Source organism: Sturnira hondurensis, unplaced genomic scaffold (assembly GCF_014824575.4).
Source record: "Sturnira hondurensis isolate 20B ecotype Veracruz unplaced genomic scaffold, ASM1482457v3 Scaffold0022215, whole genome shotgun sequence".
Classification (NCBI taxonomy): Eukaryota; Metazoa; Chordata; class Mammalia; order Chiroptera; family Phyllostomidae; genus Sturnira; species Sturnira hondurensis.
In genome coordinates, this window is record NW_028094846.1 from 12,208,153 (window position 1) to 12,226,862 (window position 18,710).

An 18,710-nucleotide genomic window follows, 5' to 3' on the forward strand; every position below is an offset into this window, starting at 1 on the left:
GGGTTACATTGCGAGTTCCCTCCACTAAGATTTGAGTCCATTCCCGATCCCTGAACTCTGCAGGCCCAGGAGGTGGGGTGGGTGCGGGGGCGGGCCTCAGGTGGAAAGCACCAATGCGGGAGGAGTTGGAGGAGGCCTGTGACTGGGGCTTGGCTGTGTCACTCAGGGGGAGCTGGGACCCCCCTGCTCAGCGTCTATGGAAGCCAGCGATCCACAGAGAAGTACTTTATCACAGGCTCCTCCGAAGATACCATTTTGTTCCCACCGTTGATGAATCCTAAAGCCACACTTTGTGCTCCAGTTCCGATTTCTTACCGAAGGGGTACCATAAAAATCAAGTGAAAAAACAAAGGCAGCAAGTGAGTTAAACGGTGTCTGGACTGCTCTGGGCATAAAAAACACATCAAGGCACCAGCTGCAAAAAGGGAGAAGCATTCTAAATGAGACTGTTCGCTCTCCCCAGACATCTATTTCTGGTCCTTGTTTATACAACCTCTGACGTCCAAGCCTCCCAGCGGACCATCGTCCTCAGCGCAGGTCTGATCAGCTGACTGATCCATCTTCCAGCTGTACTAGGTGGGAAGTGAACTAGGGGCTGGAGTAGCAAGCTCCTTTCTATTGATATAGCAGACTCTGTGTGTGTGTGAGAGAGAGAGACAGACAGACAGACATTCAGAAAGTCAGACAGAGATAGAAACATTAGATGTTAGTGAGAAATTGAGAAACAAGACTGAGTCCACCGGAAGCTTTGCATGGATGGTTTGGAGTCCCTGGGATCGGACTCCCGGCCACTTGCTACCTTAGCTAAGACACTGAGCTATTTTTGCATCACCTGCAAAGCAGGGGTTGGTGAGGGTTCCCACCTGTGGAGGTTCACACAGGATTAAATGGCACAGCGCCCAGGAGAGAAGAAAGCACTCGGCACAAACAGGAAGAGTCAGCTGCCCTCGCTTCTGGGAGGCCTCTGGCCTAAGAAAGTCGTGTCTTCTCAGGGGCCCTCCCACCGCCTTCCCAGGTGGAGCAGCCACACGCGGCAGCTGTAACATGTTCAGAGGCGTCAGGTGTGGGAACAGCAGCCCCCTGGGAAAAATCCAGCTTGTGGCTGCTCTGGGGAAACACTGACTCTCGGGGTTGGAGGGCAGCCAGGGCTGCTCCAGCTTGTTCCACCTCCGCAGGCCAAAGAGGCTCCCGGAGACAGGCCGGCAGGCTCATGCAGCCCTGACGGTGTGCCCGGCAAGCTGTGTGTTCGGCGGGGTGGACTCTCAGTGGCCAGCTTTAACGGAGTGGCCAGCTCATGGGAAGCAGCCCTGGTGAGTGCCATGCCCCTCCCCGAGCCAGAGAGTTGTCATCACAGGGAGTTAGCTGTGACTCCCACGAGGGTCCCATCTTCTTGAATTCCCTCTGTAACAGGGAGGGACAGTCCTCTCACCAGAAGGCACTCCCCTCTCCCAGGTGCCCCCTCCTGTGTCCAGGTGGGTCCTGTGTCTCCCGGTGAAGGGGGGTTCTGTTCGGAACCATTCAGATGCACAGCCTTGCATTGCTGCTGGTCCACAGGCGCCGGGGGCTGTAGACCTCCCACCCGTCCCTCTGCAGGTTGTCCAGCCCAACCGCTCCTGCTGCTGCAGTTGGAGTGGGTAAAGCAGCCGCTTTGAGGACCAGGCATTGCCAGTGCCTTCAGAGCCTCTCCAGCCTGCTGTTTTCCCCTCTGGTCCCTCCCTCCTTTCCTGGCCTTGCTTCCTCTGCAAAGGGGCCTCTGTCCCTTCTCCCCAGTCCTTGCACTTTTGTCCTGAGCACTGTGTGCTGTGCCCTGAACCACCCCTACCCTCTCGCCCGCATTTTCCTCAGGCTTATCCCTCTCCTCCAGCTCGACACTCAGCTCGGTGCAGGGCCCTTTCTGTGCTCTGTCTGCATAATCCCACCCCCACCAAGACTCCACAGTTTGTGCCTCCAGTTTTCAAAGCAGCGGAAATCCTCTGGGTCACGCCATCAATCCCTGGGCGTCTCAGCCCCTGTCTGGGCTCTTCCCCAAACTGCACGTCTCTCCCAGAAGAGGATACTTTGTCACACTGTGTTCCAAGCTTCTCTGAAGAGCGGAGACAGAGGGCTGTCCACCACCCTCCAAAGGCCATATTCCATCACGAGCAAGAACTCGGGTGTCTGTCCCACTTCCCTTACAGCTGGAAGTGCCCAGGGGAGCCCCTTAGATGGAGGGTGGGGGACTGGGAAGCTTGCGCTCTGCGGGCCCCAGAATTGCTCAGACGTGGGGATTTTATTAAAATGTCCATTCTGGAGGCAGCCAAGCTGAAGAAACCACAGGGAGGGCTCATACAAATAAACTCAGCAGATTAAAAGTAAAGAGAAACCGATGCTCAGAGGCAGCTCCCCATTCTTGCTACCCCTCTCGGGGGGGGGGGGGGCAGACGGGAGGATGGCTTTGGGCTGGGAGCAGCCCAGCTGGTGCTACAGGAGCGTCTGGAGCAATAGCCTCTCCATATTAACACATCCAACGGGGCAGGGTGGGGGGGACGGGGGGAAGGAAACACCCAGGTCATTTTAGGTCACCCCACAGAGCAGAAGGAGCCGCTCTGCTGCTCAGGGACACACGCTGTTGGAGCCATGGACCTCGGACTCCCATTCACACACAGTTGAATAATCCTGTGAATAAATTCTCCCTAAACACGCTCCCAAATTCTTCACACTGTGGTTCAAGCCGTGGCCTCCCGTTCTGTGCTGGAGGGGCACCACTGTCCCTGTCCTCTGTCGTGACACAGGGCACCAACCCGCATGTCCCATTTCTCTCTTTTCTGAGCTGGCCAGAAAGGACCTGCGCTGGCCAGACCCTTCGTCCTTGTCTCGGCTGCCTGGCACTGGCTGAGGGCTGTCCCCCGACTCACAGGGAGGGCACCGCCAGGCCACTGCTGTCTCCTCCTGGCCCTCCCGCCTCTGCCACGTTCAGCCAGAGCTTCCTGGGGGAGGAAGCCTCTCTCTGAAATAATAAACATCACCACGGAACGGACAGTGTGGTGTGACGACTGTTTCCCGGGCTGCCGGCTCTCCGTTCCCTGACTTTGTGACTCACCCACGTCATGCCATTTTCTGATCAAATGACCGGCCTCGTTTTAACTCCCACATCGGCGTTACTGACTGATCCCCTCAGTGAATCCATCCCTGGTCGGCCACGGAGACCCTGCTGGCTCATCTCTCTCCCCCTGCGCTCACTGGGAGGGAAAGTCTCTCGCACATTGCAGACACCTCACCTCTACTCCAACCTTAAGTGAAAAGATTCCCAAGTGTGGAGCGGAATGGGAGCGGTTCTTGTTTCAGACACGGGCTTCGCTGGAAGCTGGAAACCACCCCTCTGTCAGGAAATCAAAGAGGGAACCGACCCAGGAACAGTGCTCTCTGTCCGGCCATCATCCTCGGGTCTCAGTCTGGCTCCCTGCCATCCACCCCAACACACACCTGCCTCTCAGTCCTGCCCAGGTTCCCATCCCTGCTGCGGGGCTGGTCACAACCCCACACCATCCCAGTGCCCGAAAGCATTCCCCACCTGCCCCTGGCCCAGCCATCCTGCCTCATCTGGTCAGGCCCCCACCCCCGACCAACACGAATGTCACCTCCAGGCGAAGCGGCCCCGCCAGTCCTCCTCAGCAGAACCGGGTATTCTGGGGTCCAATGGCCCACTCTGTCCCAGCCTCTGAGACAAAGCCACCTGCTTCTGTGGCTGCTCCACTAGATGACGGGGCCGCAGCGGAAGGGCCCTTCCCTAGTCCTCTGCGCATCTCAGTGCCCGGCCTGTGCCTAAAACAGGGCCGTGCTCAGACCTGGTGTTTGAAACACTGGGGACGCATGATCCGAAATTCAGGGTGTTTTGCTAAGACCAGCATGGGTTCTCCTTTTTATTTTTTTGTCTCAGCATAAAGCTCTTTGGCTTCGGTCAAGCATCACAGTTCTTCCGAGGAATGGACAGACTGACCCATAGCACGAAAATGTGAGGCGGATTCTTTCTCAACACCCTCCCCCTGCGGACTCCCGAATTTTTTTCTGTATCCTAGAATCTTTTCCAGCGGACCCACCACCTCCACCCCGCACTCTAAGACAACCTGCACTGGACAGAAAGGTCGGCAGACGCCCCTCTCGTGTGCGGTGGGGCCATCGCTATCTCTGCTCCGGAGCAGACCTGGGAACCCCGACAGTGGCCACTGATCAGTGTTGGAGGAACGTACGAACAGTCACAGCATCGAGCCAATGTTCTTTAATTTTTACAAAGAGCTCTAGAAGGCAAGTAGTAGTATATCACATCCTCTCCTGAAGTGACACAGCATGACAGACAGTGTAGGGTGCTGGGATGCCAGTGCCTTCCTGTCCCCAAGTCCCTGTGGCTGGCCCCAGAGGACCCAAAGCAGGTGCGGTCCACGCTCGGCAGTGCCAGCCCCACTGGGGTCAGGGCCATCTGTCCAGAGGACTCCACCCTGGGGCCCAAGATCCAGGCAGGGGTCCGGATGGGGAATCCAGCGGGGTTTCACTTCAGAGGCTGGAGCAGGGGCCAGAGCCGGAGGCAAAGCCTCTGACTGCGAAGGTCAGGGGTCTTGACTGAAGCCTAGATGGGGAGGCAGGCGGAGGGCGAGGCCAAGGACCCCCTGGGCCGCTGAAGAGGGGACGTGGCAGAGGGATGCTGGGCCCGCGGGTCATCCCTTGGGATTCCAGACCCGAGCAGAAGGACGCCATGGCTGGGATAAGAGAGCCAGAACTTTCTTCACAGTAGAACAGTCCTAATCGAAGATCCTAGAATTTAAGACCCATGTCTTTTAAGAATGGAAATTCAGAACCCCACCAGACCAGCTGATGGGGGCGGGGCGGGGGGGGGAGTGTTCTCTATTAGACAAAACCACACGAAAAAACAACTTAGTCCTCCTCCACGCCCAATACCCCGCCACCTCCCACCCCATGAAAAAATACCATAAACATCACACACACACTGAAATACACAAACAAAATACAAAACATCCAAGGAAACCTTAGGGATCACCTAAGGTTTTTTTCACAGACTCTCCAGGTTTCTCTTCCTGTTTTTTCTCGTTTCCTAGAACAAAAGAGTCACGCTTTGATGGCTGTGTCTAAGCCAGAGAAACCAGAGTCGGCCGAGATCCCTTCCTCTGTGTCCTGGCCTATTAGTCAACGCAGAGGGGTATCAGTGACACTTCGAGAAGGAAGGGCGAGACTGGTGCTCTGTGGAAGGCGAGCTGCCTTGTCCTGCAGCAGGGGACCCTCACCGGGGCCCCCGGGAGATCGCCAAGGACGACGTGGACAGGACGCTGTGGAGGCTATTTCCGGAGCGAAGCTTTGTTGCCTGTGGGCACGAAAACACAAGAAGCAAACCATCCCGAGACAGCCGAGGATCCCAGAAGACATGATGTCGCCCAACGTCCCCTTTCACGGAAAATCGGCCTATGAGGCAAGCAGAGAGGGCGTCTGCCCAGGACCTGACGCTGAGAGCATCCCGGTGGTTGGCCTGCGTCTGCTGATCAGACCACTGTCTCTGAGCAAGGTCTCCTGCCTGGAACGGAGGGTCATTTGCTTCCAGATGGTGCCAGCCTCCCATGCAACAAGAACCCACCCCCACAAAGCACGGGGACCAGACTGCTGAGCCAGCGTGCTTACACTGACCACTCCCTAGGCAGCCGTTGTGTTTGGGCTCTAAACACAGAAACGCTGGACACATCTGTTTTCTCTGCCTTATCATACAGGTATTCCTCCCCCGCCCCCGCCCCCCCATTTTGTAAAATAAATAATTCAAACTAGAACGAAAAACTCAGACAAGGACAGTAGCCGCCCCTGAACCGTGGCTCGTAAAACTCCCACCTGCAATTCATTCCCAGGCCGGGGGTGGGGGGAGCGTCTGACGTGCCGAACCCCTGGGACAGAAATTAGGCACCAGCCTTGACCCCTATATATTAAATTTATCTTCATAAATAGCGCATCCTAACTCAAATGACCACAATCCAAAAGGCCAAAGTCTGGGTTCTTTTTTCCTCAAATATCTACACAAACCCTAAAAGAACTACTAAGCTGTACCCAGTGGCAACCTGGAACCTTGTTAAGGGAGCGTCAATCGCCACGGCACTGAAAGGCCAAGTGAGTCTCAGACGGACCCGATGCCCACCCGCCGGACAACGAAGACGAGAATGAAGAACCTGGTCTGCACTGAGGCTCAGCACAGAATTTCTTCCAACACCAAGCCCGATTACTTTGATTTTAAATAATTTGATTCCCCCCCCTATAAACTTGTTAGCTACCCAAGTTTTTAAGGTCACGTCTATGACACAAAATGGGCCCCTAGACCACAGATGTGGCCCAGCTGGCATGGCTGCCTCGCCCACTCGTTCACCGACAGTGTGGCCGTCACCTTTGTCTCGGACGAGTCTCGGAGCCGTCTTCTCCAACCTTGCGTGAGAACCAGTAGCACGTGGGGAACGAACCACAGGACTAGTATCTACGCTGACGTTTATCGTAACGGCTGCCATAGGCCTCTCTCTTCCAGCCATCCTAGGAAATTGGGCTTTAAATGTCTTATTTCTCCTCCCATCAAAAACATATGAGTTTTGATCCATCACTTTCAATTGACCACTTGGGTCAGATGCCTGTGACCACCAGAAGACGCCGGAGCAAACCGACGAACAGCCGCCGGAGAACCCAGAGCGGGGCGAAGCCCGCCGGGAGCCTCAGAGCTCGTCCCTGGAAGGCACGGTGTTCAGCGAGGCCGGCGGGGGCAGGGCCTCTGTGTTCTTGGCGTTGTGGTGGATGTGGCCTTGCTTCTGGGACTTCCAGGAGTGCGTCCTGTCCCAGTCAGTGGCCACCGTCTCATTGTCCCAGATGGTCGAGGTCTCCGTGTCGCTCAGGTAGCCCGGCTGGCCGGTGTAGTGTGTGGGGTAAATGAGCAAGGGTTCTGCGGAGAAGGCTTTCAAGTCCCTGGATTTGTAGTGCTCCTTGTACTGCGCTCTGGAAGCAAGAGGCACACAGGGGGGTGAGGGGTCGACAGAACTGGGGGTGGGGGGCTGGGGCGGGGAGAGGGGCCCTGCCTGCCAGCTCTCCAGTGGTCTTCGTTCATCAGATTACCCTATAGGTTGTATCCTTTGTGGAAAACTTCAGTCTATAAATCAATACACGTTCTTTAGAAGTTTTCAGATGCTCTGAATAAATACACAAAGAAGAAGTCAGGGTCTTTCTGTTGTATTTGGCTAGAGTAGTTTAAAAGATGAGTTGTAGGACTTACTCGAAAAATTAAGAGTGATGCTCTGCGGGACCATGATAATAAATGAATGGGATCCCTCTGTAGCAAAGGCCCTGTGGCTGGACTGAGCTATTTGACAGCAGGATGTGGAGGGTGGTGCAGGGGTGCGGGGACTGGTGGAGGCTTGGAGGCGCCCCAGCGTGGCTTGGCGTTCCAGTTCCCTGTGAGTGTAAACCTGAGGGACACTCGACCTCCCTCCCAGGGCTCCAGTGCAGAGGATCTGGGGGTACACCTCAGCTCCTGGGTGGGTGAATGCGCCTTCTCTTTCTGTGAGGGGGATGATGGCTGACCTCCGTGTGTCCCCAGGACTCAAAGATCATGTCACTCTCTAACATGTTCCATAAAAGAGGGCAAGGAGCTCATCCCTCCTGAGGACAGAAGACAAAATGAGCAAGATGGAGCTCGGGGACTCTCAGCCATTGATGTGAAGACCACCTCGATGGGGACGTAACCCAGCAACTTGGAGGAGGAGCCAAGGCTAGAAGCTGGTCTACTGTGCCATGACGAATTGAGGAATCCTTGCTCAGTGTGGAGTTCGGTCTAGTCTCTAAGGACACAGAGCTGGGAGGCCATGCCTCACTCTGGGGTTCCCGGGTTACTGGGGGCACTGATGAGTAAACCAACCGTCACTTACCAAACCCCTTGATAAGTGCGTGGTCCGCGTGGACTCCTGGGCTACTGAAACCCTGAGTATCGTGCTACTCGATTCTGTGGATGCTCTCCTGGTGGACACCTCGCTTTCCCTGAGCCTCTAACACCCCTCCCCCCCAATCACAGCACCCCAGTTTGTCATGATGACTGTTCACGGGTCTGGTTCTCAGCGAGACTGTGAGCCAGTGTGCGCCCAATAGTACCCATGATGGACCGAGCAGTGACCTGAAGAATTTGAGACGTTCAAGAAGGGGACCTTTACCTTGAGGTGTATGGGTTTATGGAAGTCAGATCAAAGACAAGGAGCGGACTGAGCAGGTTATGTCCACATAAATTACATGCTGGGTATTGAAGGGCATCCCCGTGCAAGACTCACCATTTCTGCCTCATCTTCCCAATCCATGAAGGGGACAGTCACTCAAGTCAAGCACTCTGGGCCGTGACAATGGACAGATCACTTGGGAAAGCAGTACCCTTTAGCAAATATCAAATACAGCCCGGGAGCTGGGGAGGGTGATTCACGAGTGTGCCATGCTCACAGGACAGGCAGGGAGTTCGAGGGGACTCACACAGGGTGTTTGTTGTACATGATTGGCAGGAACTCGTCCACTGGCAGCATCTTCCCGAAAGGATCGGCTCCAACCAGCTTCTGCGCTCCTTCCAGGGAGATGGCGTAGCCCAGCGTCCAGTAGGAGTAGTCGGCTTCGACCAGATTGACCACGTTGGGCACCGCTTTCTCCGGCTCTTTTACTTGCATCCTCTTCCTACCAATATAACTAACAGGAAGTGGGCGGAGGAGACAATTCCAATTTGAATATCAGATGGAGCATGGCTTTGCAGACACTCTTGAATGCTGGGATCAACTCTGTCATATATTAAATACATCACACCACACAGCACATCCTGTCTGTCACCAACTGTGACTGTCACCCGCCATCAGTGGGGCCGTGTCCCTGGCTTTATTTATCCACATCCTATCTACTCTTGCTTAGCGGACAGTGTTTCAGCCAGAAGGTTGAGATGTAAAGAGATTTCCAGCTGTATTTACAGAGGTTGGCAGGGGGAAAACAGGCCAGATGTGAGAATCCTGAGTCTCAAGTCCCCGGAGTTTCAGCCTTCGCTGTTGCCTGCACAGCTCTCCAAAGGCCAGTGGCAAATACAGGACAGAAAAGGCCGTGGGAAAGAGGCGTCTGCAGCAAAAGACCCAGGGACCAAGCCTTAGCACCAAGGACGTCCCTCCAGGGGAGAATGATGACAGTACCTACACTCACCTCGCTCTGCCTCCGGAGCGCCCTACTCAGACTAGGCACCCAGGCAAGTTCTGTTCCCTGTGAGCATCGCCAGTGACTCAGGTGGTACCCGCGGCCGAGTCTGCCCTCCCACCATCTACTCCCAGGTCTGCGGCAATCCACTCCTTTTGTCTGCAACCTACTTCCCACCTGCCTGAGCAGGTGGAGGAGGTGCCTGCCTCCCATCTGCTGGGTAAAGCTGACTTCCTCAATTTTGCCCTACAACTCTCTCTTTGAACATTCAAGGGAATACAGTCAATAATATTGTAATAACTATGTCTGGTGCCAGATGGATGCTGGATACAGCGGGGGGACCACTTTGTGAAGTGGATGATTGTCTCACCACTATGCTGCACACCCCCAAACCACCAGGAAATAATGTTAAATGTAAACTGCAATTAGAGAAAAATACTCAAGGGGTTCCTCTTGTTAAAACATCCCAGGATTTGTGGAGCAAATCCTCAGCTCTGTGAGGACATTAACTGTGTCCTCTCCGTCACTGTCCCTCCAGACAGAAGAGTCTGAATTTTCTTAATGGGTCACCAGGTAGAAAAGAAGTCCCGAGGGAGCGTGTGAGAGGTGGCCAGCACGCCTGAGAAACTGAGATTGTACTCAGTTCTTTTCACTTTGCCTAGTTTCAGTCTCAAAATGGAAGCTGCGTAAAATATTTTACCCATTGACAAGTGCATAACATCTGTTACACAAAATTCATTCTTTTACGGAAAACTGTTGTTGTTATTAAACAAAATGTACTGTTTGACTAGGATAACGGCTCCCTTTAGCAGCTGAAAGCCTAGCACTGACATGGAGATGTGTTGTAGGTGTTATGAAACGCTCACTGGATTTCGCAGACGGTGTAAAAAAAGCATGTAGCCCTGGCTGGTGTGGCTGGGCAGGTTGGGCATCGCCCTGCAAACCGAAAGGTCTCTGGTTCAATTCCTAGTCAGGGCACACGCCTGGGTTGCAGGCCAGGTTTTCGGTTGGGGGCATGGGAGAGGCAACTGATTGATGTATCTCTTTCACATTGATGTTTCTCCCCCTCTCTTTCTCCCTCCCTTCCCCTCTCTCTAAAAGTAAATAAAATAATTTTTTTTCTAAAAAGGGATGTAGACGATCTCATTGATAGTTATGAAATACTCATTACGTGTTAGAATGATAATGCAGGTACGTGCGTTTAGATAAAATGCACCGTGAAAGCGCATTGCACCCAGCAACATACGTGGAGGGAGGAGCAGGTAAGCAGAGCCCGGGGCTGTATCTTCCACCCAACTGGGGAGGGGGGGCTTGTGGCCCCTGAGGAAGGACCGCGTGCCCTCGGAGCTCTCTGACAAATCTGTCTTGTCACTCACATCAGCTCCCAGTCCAGCTGAGCCTGGTCGATGTCATCCATCAGCTTCATCAGCTTCTTCTTAAACTGATGCTCAAAGCGCACATCGTCCTCGATAACCAGCGTCTTCTCCAGCTCTCGGTCAATTACCTGCCAAGGTCATCCGTGAGAAGTCCAGCATTTAGACGAGTAAGTATTAAACCATCAAGAGTTTAGTGGTATAATATGTAAACGCTTATAACTGGATTCTAAGCCGGTGCCTGTCCATGGGAAGGATCAGTAAGCTGCGGTGCATTTACGGCAATTAGAATGTGTGACCCCCCGTCAAATATAATGCTCTAGATGCATCTCACAAGCATAATGCGGAGAGACTATTCGTACCACATGGTTCCATTCCTGTGAAAAAGTATACAAGAAGGCAAAACTGTTCTTGCTGCTGTTCAAAGTCAGGACGGGGATTACCCGGGGGGACAGGTGACTAGAAGGAAATACCGAGGAGGGGCCGCTGTGGGTGCGGTGTTCAGTTTGGAAAGTTCATCGACGGCAGTTTTATGCACTCGATGCATTTTTATACATATCTAGGATGTTTTATTTAAAGGACAAAAAGATTGGCTTAGACTGGATCATTCAAGGAGAGAAGGTATTCCAGGGCCCCTTCTTAAGGTACTTTGTTCTTGTGAGGACTGAACCTTCTCAAGAACCTCACACTCCAATACCACCCATATCGATGTCTGATCTCTAAGACATGGGTTCAAGTCCTGGTTTGGCTACTTCTTGCCTGGGCAACATATTTATTTCTTCTTGGTTAAAATGGGCCCAGCCCTCCCAACCTCGCTCATATGACTTTTGTAGGACTTCCTGTATGAAATCACTTAATAAATGATGACATGCTGGACACATTCAAGGCACTCCTATGAAGGATGAAAGTGCGTGAATAGGACTGTGGCCCCGGAACATGGGTATTTTCCTCTATTGTCCCACGTGGCACTACGTTGACCCTCCTTGCTTGCGGCTGGCCTTGTGTCCGAGGGGGGCACGAGGCAATAGCAACTTCCAACGCTCCTTCCAGAACAGAGGTGGGTTCGCTTTACACCTGGCCCTCATCCACCCATAAAGTCCCGCTTGCCTTCCTCCTCGTGGCAGAATCGCACATCTGGACAAAGCGCCATCTACCTCTTTCCAGACAGAGTAGTGGCTTAGAAAGCAGCCGATTTCACCCCTGGTTAGAGGCCTGGAGGAGTAGGGGTCTCGGTATCCAGGCAGCATCTCGATGTTCAGGGCCTTCAGCTGGCTTGTGTTGAGTGCCCTGTACGACAGAGAGCATGTCTGAAGATTAACGAGGTAAGAAGTGTCCACCACGGAAGCCAGAAAGAGAGCTCTGCATATTCCCCAAGCCACTGTGCGCGTGGAGAAGAGCGTCCCAGTTTTCCCATAATGCCTTGGGAGCTTCCTAGGGTTAACGTGTCCTGGTGGAACAATGAGCTTTGTGAAGACAAGAGGGTGTCTTATATTTTGTGTGTCCCTCACAATGCTCAACATAGTCCTAAGTATCCTCACTTCTTTGGACAAGTTTGAAAAAGTTATTTCCTGGTGAAGGTAAGTGGCTAATACAAACATTAAATACCAGCAGGGACGAAGGGAGGAAGGATGTGTGTTTGTCTTTCCTTTGGATCTAATTTTTTTTTAAAGGGGTTAAAAACAAAAATGGCAGAAAGAATGTTGTAAGGAGCAGGAGAGAAGTGACTCGCCACTGACAAAGCACAGTTGACCTTGAATGACATGGTTTGAACTGTGCTGAGCCCACTTATATGTGGATTGTGTTTTCCACAGACACATACAATACTGCGAATGTATTTTCTCTTCCTTATGATTTTCTGAATAACATTTTCTGATCTCTAGCTTACTTTATTGTGGGGATATAGTATATGATACATATAACACAAAATATGTGTTAATTGATTGTTTATGTTATCGGTATGGCTTCCGATCAACACTAGGCTCTTAGTAGAGAAGTTTTGGGGGAGCTGAGAGTTATATGCATGTTTTCAACTGCAGGGGGTGGTGCCCCTAACCCCCACATGGTTCAAGGGTCAACTACTTTCTCCATAAGATTAATAGCTGATTCTGACTAGAAACCACGGAGGCCAGTAGGCAGTAGGTTGACACAAACCAATTTCAGATAAACAATTTTTTAGTATAATAAATAATCCTTTTCAATGTAAGCTCCGTGTAATGTTGGGGATGCATTTAACTGGGTGTCCATTATTTTATGTGGCATGTTGCTCAAGAAATCACCTTGAAGCTTCTTAAATACAGATTCCTGGCCAGCCCTGAAAATCACGATTCGGCAGCTTTGGGATAGGCTCAGGAGGCCGCCCTCTCCCCAGCCCTGTGGGTGTCCAGGCCCCACTTCAGGAAACACGGGTGAGGTTCTCCACAGGAGTCAGAGAAATTTCCACAGCCGTTTCCAGCCACCCTCCTCAGGGGTGTCCATATTCCCAAAGGACATACAATATGGAAGCTGCGTTTTTTGCAACGATCTATGCCTTGAACTAAGGCATCAGGAAGAAGGTCAGGGCAAAGCAGAAGAAAAACAACAACAACAACAACAGCAGCAATAACAAAACCCCTGGAAGGAATCTGCAAAAGTGACTTTCCTGCCCCATTCTCGGAAACACTGACCAGCCCAGACGGACTGGGGCGAGTGTCTCATGCAACAGGATACACAGATCATTAGGCACTTTTTCCATTAACTTCCTTCAGGTCACCCAAGTTTAGACACTTTGCTCTAATTCAGCCTCTGCAGGCAACTCTGAACTCAGTCTTTCCAATACACAGCAGAAAGCCGGGAGTCACCCCAACCATCGCAGGAACCCCACCCAGAGTTGGGGACTTCGCTTCCAGTGGGAGCCTTCAGCATCATGACGAACAGAAATGGCTCGATGGTGAGTGAGTTGCAGGCCAGCTCTACCCAGGGAGATGGACCTTCATGCTACTATATCCGTCACAACATGCTTTCCCCGGCAGGCAGCCCGTGGCTGTTATGAAAACATGCCTATCACGACTGCAGGTCTGTGCTACCTGCCCTGCCCCCCAGAACGACTCCGTCAGACGGGGCACATCCCCACTCCAGTTCTGTCTGCAAAGAATCGAGAAAAAAACCCCAACTCACTTTCCATCCACGGCCTCCACGATCTTGACCTCAATCTCCTGCTCGTACAGGGTGCGCAGCATCCGGTCCCTCCTGTCCTTTCTGCGCTTGAGGTTTATCATGAAGATCTAACACGGGAAGACAAAGGAAAGAAAGCACGTCACTCCAGCCTTCTGTGAGGGCTCTTGGAGGGTTTAAGGTCATGGAAGGCCCGCGTGGTAGAGTCTTAGTTAGGATAAGGAGTGGAAACAACAGGGAAACTGTGGTGAAGGTTTGTTTATGTATTTCGTATCAGGTCTGAAATCTGAGCTGTTTGCAGTGACTTAACCCTCTCGTTTTCCCCATGCTTGTTGGTGAGCCCGTGTTCACGTTGCTTTGAGACAGAAAAGCTGACAGATGACTCGTCAGGAGGCTCAGGGTGACTTAAATGCGAACGCAGGCACTCAGGGGTAGGAGGCCGCTTGTTCACCGGTTCCACTTACCAGCAGATCCGAGTTCCCCCCCTGACTGTTATTCACTATTTTGCCCTGGACCAGCTCCTCTGCCTCAGTTTCCTCCTTTGTAAAACCGGAATAATAAGGGTCCTGCCTCGTGAGCACTAAATACCAGCTACTGTTACAATGTATATCCCCCTGACAATACTTTGGAAGTCATTCAAAGAATAAGAAGAATGCAGTCTGAACACATTCCTCTTATTTCCAAGGGTTCCACACTGAATGATCAAGGTCAAGGCCATTTTAGTAGTGTCTGGGTCAAAATTTAACTCGCCTCAAGACAAGGGAATTTTTCTGAAAAAAAGTAAAGGGAAGAGGCCCTAGCCTTGCAGGTGGCCCACTGAGGAACAGAGAGGGGAGAGATGGAAAGGCTTACGTGAACTCCTTAATTTCCAGGTGGGTCAGTAGGAAAAGCCAAAGCGAGGACACCTGCGGGTCTCAGAGAAGGTGCCTTCAGAACACCCTCCCATGAGGGCTGGGCCCACCCGCGCACTCACATCAGTCCCTACAGCCCTGCGTGCCGCACTGAACGAATGCAGCTCACGAAACCACGACAGGCAGTTACAGATAACGAGGCTGCCTTAACTATTCCCAGGTTTCAGGAGCCACAGAAGATCCTAACGTCTCGTGAATGCCCTTCCAGGTAAATTAGTATTTTAATTAGGTCTCTTTGTTACAAGCAGTAAAAAAGTCACTTTGGACGTTAAACTAGTCCTCTGAGTTGAAGAAGACTTCAGCAGCGGGAGGCAATGTCAGCACATGGGGGGGGGGGGCGGGGCGGGGAGGAGAAACCTGCGGGAACAAGTCAAATGGCATTGGCTTCCTCCCGACAAACCATGTAGGTGACATTTAGGAAGACATGTAATGTTACGGGGTCCAGACCCTTGTCTCTAAAGCAAGGGAGTCCAACAGACACCTCTCTCAAGTCCAGTGCAGATGAAAACTTCTGTGATCCGTGGTTTCTGATAGAGTCGCTTTGTGCTATGTCCAGAATAAGGAGGCAGCTATCTTACACCCAGCCTGGAGTGCGGACTAGGCTGGGTGAAACTTTGTAGTATTTGGTCATTCTGAGTGCACTTGCCAATATATTACGTGATTTACTGAGATAAAAAGCCGCACTAGCTAAAATTTCAATGCTTCCTTACAAAATACTCTCCCTTCCATCCATTTCTAAAGCTCTTTGCAAAGAAACTGATGACAGAGCCAGGTGTCTTCTTTAAAAAACCATTCACTGGATTTGGGGCAAAGTGAGTCAGGCGTGTTATTTTTTGAAAACATAATTTCTGTGGTGACCATTTGCCTGGTGACTTGGGATTTTACAGCTTCATGGGCAGTATTCTTTTATATTTCACGTTCTTCCTGCGCAGAATCAGACTGTGAGGGACCGTGTTCCAGCCCCCACTTCGACAGCTGTGGGAAGGGCATCGCTCACGGGTACACAGGGAGCTGCCCAGGGCCACTCCAGGAGAGCAAAACTGAGCCAAAACAAAAAATTTACAGAAATCAACAAAAGGGTCCTCTCAGACCAGAGACCTCTCGCCTGGGATGACTTTGGGAAATTACAATCCTGCCCCAGTTTCTACCAGGACAAGTGCAATAAAAACTGTAGCCACGAAGGAAAAACACAGACAGCTTGCTCATACTTAGGGAACGGTAAACAGAGGAAAGAGCCACCCAGCCAAATGCAACGAGGCACGGCGCCAAGGTCAAGGAGTACTGGGAGCGTTGGAAAGGCCCAGGAAAACTTTTTTCCCCACCACCCTATCTCTGTTTGGTACAGAGAAGGGATCGCCCTGAGCTCAGGTGGGTCGCTGAGCCTGCATCACTTGCGAAAGTTGGCATTTTTCAGAAGGCTTCCAGGAGGGACCCAGTCGTCACACCCACGTCCAAACCGAAGATCCCGGTTTTGTCCCATGTATTTGGGGGTTGGGAGCGTGTGTTGTACGGCACAGGTGATCCGTAAGGAATTTCCTCTCAGTGGCGCCGCAGCAATGAGCACAGAGCGTCCAGCTTGCCTGGTAACATACCCAGAATCCACGAAAAATTCTCAGTGTGTGGATTCCTGATACACCGCCCTCACCTCGGCACCACCCAGCTCCTGACCCCTGTCAGCAGCCACATAACACCAGGGACCAGGAAGGAGTCACCTGTCTTGCGCTACGAGGTATCACATATGTTGGGCGTATTACCGGTGGAGGCATCTCTGTGTATTTCGGCGTCATCGTTTATACAGTTGAAACGTAACAACGAACACGGCCCTGAGAGAGCTATGAGGAAGTTTTTGCCTGCCGGAAGGTCGAATTTTAGAACACTTTCTTGTTCTCTTTTGCTTTGTCCTCTCAACCTTACCCTCCAACCCTCCTCCGAGGAAGGTCAGCAGAGAGAAAACAAAGCGGGGAGAGTTCCAGAACAGTCCCCACCCACTCCGAGTAAAGTTAAAGTCCTCTGACACCTAATCCCTATGTCCCCTTCCCCTTCGATCTGGGTAAAGAGGCTGATAAAAGATGGCAATATTTGAGAAAAAAAATACCAAATTTATTTTCACTACTAAATAGTAACTTCTTCGTGACCCAATGATTCAGTCACTCTCCCCATGATGTTCCTTTTCTTCCGAGAAGAAAACCGAGGCACAACAAAAACCAAGAAATTTCCCCCAGGACCTCGGCGTCTTTTCAGCAGCCAACCCAGGCCAGGGGGCTCTCCAACGTATGCTCGGCTTGTGTTTGGGTATAAACATGTAAGCATGCTTTATGCATGCCTGCACATGTGTGCCAAGCACACACACACACACACACACACAGACTCCTTTCCTACCTCATCGAATCCCATCTTGTCCGGATACTTAGGGACGACTGAGACAAACTGGGAGGGTTCCATCGGAGGGCGGTCAACTGGAAGACCCAAGAAACAGGCAGAGTGCTAGTGAGTGAATGGCAGAGAAGGGCCTTCCACCCACAGAGCCCATCGCTGGGACCACAACCCAGGGGTGCCGGGCTGGGGCTCCGCTCAGCACTCCTGCAGGACTGGGTGGCTGCGGGGGGACCCGGATGGCCAGGGCGCCGGTTTTGAGAGCGCTTGTTCATGGGCAGATTGCAGTATCTGCTCCATTTCCATTGAGACTTATTGTCAGGGCATTTGGCAGGTGGTTAAGGGGGGTAGTTAGGGGCGAGGGCTCTGCAGTGACATGGTCTCAGTCTCTGAATGTCTGGAACAGCCAGGTGACTTCTCTAGGTCCCTTTCTCTGTGTGTAAAGCTGGGATAATAAAAGTGTATCTTTTTGGCTGCTATAAAGTGTTATAGCCTGATAGCCTATAGTAGTTATCAGCCTAATAACTACTCATAACTCTGAGCTAGTACTTACTGCGGCCCATGATAGAAAAGCTCAGACACGGGCCCGGCTTTCTCAGAATAATGCCTTTTCTATACAGTCAAACTGGTCAAAGTCTAGGACTATTTTTATCCTGACCAGGCAGGACTCACGACGAGTACACAAAAGGTCCTTTATTCTCACACAAACTCAGCTCTGAGGTCCGGCCCACATCCCAGAACTTGGAACAGGGCTAACAAGGACATTTCCAGATGGAAGGGACATCACCACTTAATAAAAGTTGTATTTATTTGATACTCCAAAAAAACTATCTTGACAAAATATATGTTCTAAAGATTGAGAGCCATGTTGATTTAAAAAACCTGAGAAAGTCTTGAAGATTTTTCATTATTGCACACATTCAAAGTACTCATGTTTTTTGTTTTCTTAAAAAGATAATACAAAGAATGTATAAAATGAAGGCTAGTAAGCAGGCTGTATGAAGAACTGTGGGTGATGGCCGCCACACGTGTTCACCAGCCGCTACTCTCCTCTATTCCGGGTCCACGAGAGGAATTCAGCTCCTCGCCCTTGAAGTTAGTCATGGGCACGTGACTTCCCTCCACTTTACTCTCCAAACCCCTCTTCTGCCCCCCAGCCAGGCCCACCACAGTGATCTGAGCAGCGTGTTGACAGGGAGAAGCCACCAGCTGGAAGCAGGTCAGAATGATGCGCCAACCTGTGGGGGGCAGCTGCCCAGAAGGACATCAGACCACAACAGACTTTGCACAGCCAGCATGAAGCCGGCGTTGTTTTAAGACAAGGAGGTCTGGGCCCTATTGATACACCAGCCCAACCTGGCTCATCCTGACTGAGATGCTGTACAAAAGGCATTTGTATTTTAAAAAATTTTTTAAAGAGTTTATTTATTTACGTATCTTTAGAGGGGAAGGAGAGAGGTAGAGAAACATCAATGTATGGTTGCCTTTCATGCAGTCCCCTGATGGGAGTTGGCCTGCAGGGAACTGGCCTTGAACCCAGGCATGTGCCCTGACTGGGAATCGAACCGCAATCCTCTGGTTCGCAGGCCTGTGCTCAATCCACTGAGCTACACCAGCCAGGGCTCAAAAGGCATTTTTAAATGGACTTACCCTTCCCTGGGAGTTTTTTTTAAAGCTTAGTATTTAAATTTTTTTATTT

At 51.7% G+C, this 18,710-nt stretch overlaps 1 protein-coding gene across 1 annotated transcript in view; it reads right to left on the reverse strand.

The window, feature by feature from the left end:
* Positions 1 to 4,240: 4,240 nt before the first annotated feature.
* Positions 4,241 to 18,710, reverse strand: part of COLGALT2 (collagen beta(1-O)galactosyltransferase 2) — an 81,446-nt gene continuing 66,976 nt past the window's right edge. Inside the window, exons 8-13 of the mRNA XM_037034956.1 lie at positions 17,018 to 17,094; positions 13,731 to 13,837; positions 11,732 to 11,864; positions 10,581 to 10,708; positions 8,512 to 8,718; positions 4,241 to 6,999 (exon numbers count right to left, since the gene is read on the reverse strand). Of these exons, the coding sequence (XP_036890851.1) occupies positions 6,723 to 6,999; positions 8,512 to 8,718; positions 10,581 to 10,708; positions 11,732 to 11,864; positions 13,731 to 13,837; positions 17,018 to 17,094 (929 nt within the window). The 3' untranslated portion in view covers positions 4,241 to 6,722. The remainder of the gene's footprint in view (positions 7,000 to 8,511; positions 8,719 to 10,580; positions 10,709 to 11,731; positions 11,865 to 13,730; positions 13,838 to 17,017; positions 17,095 to 18,710) is intronic.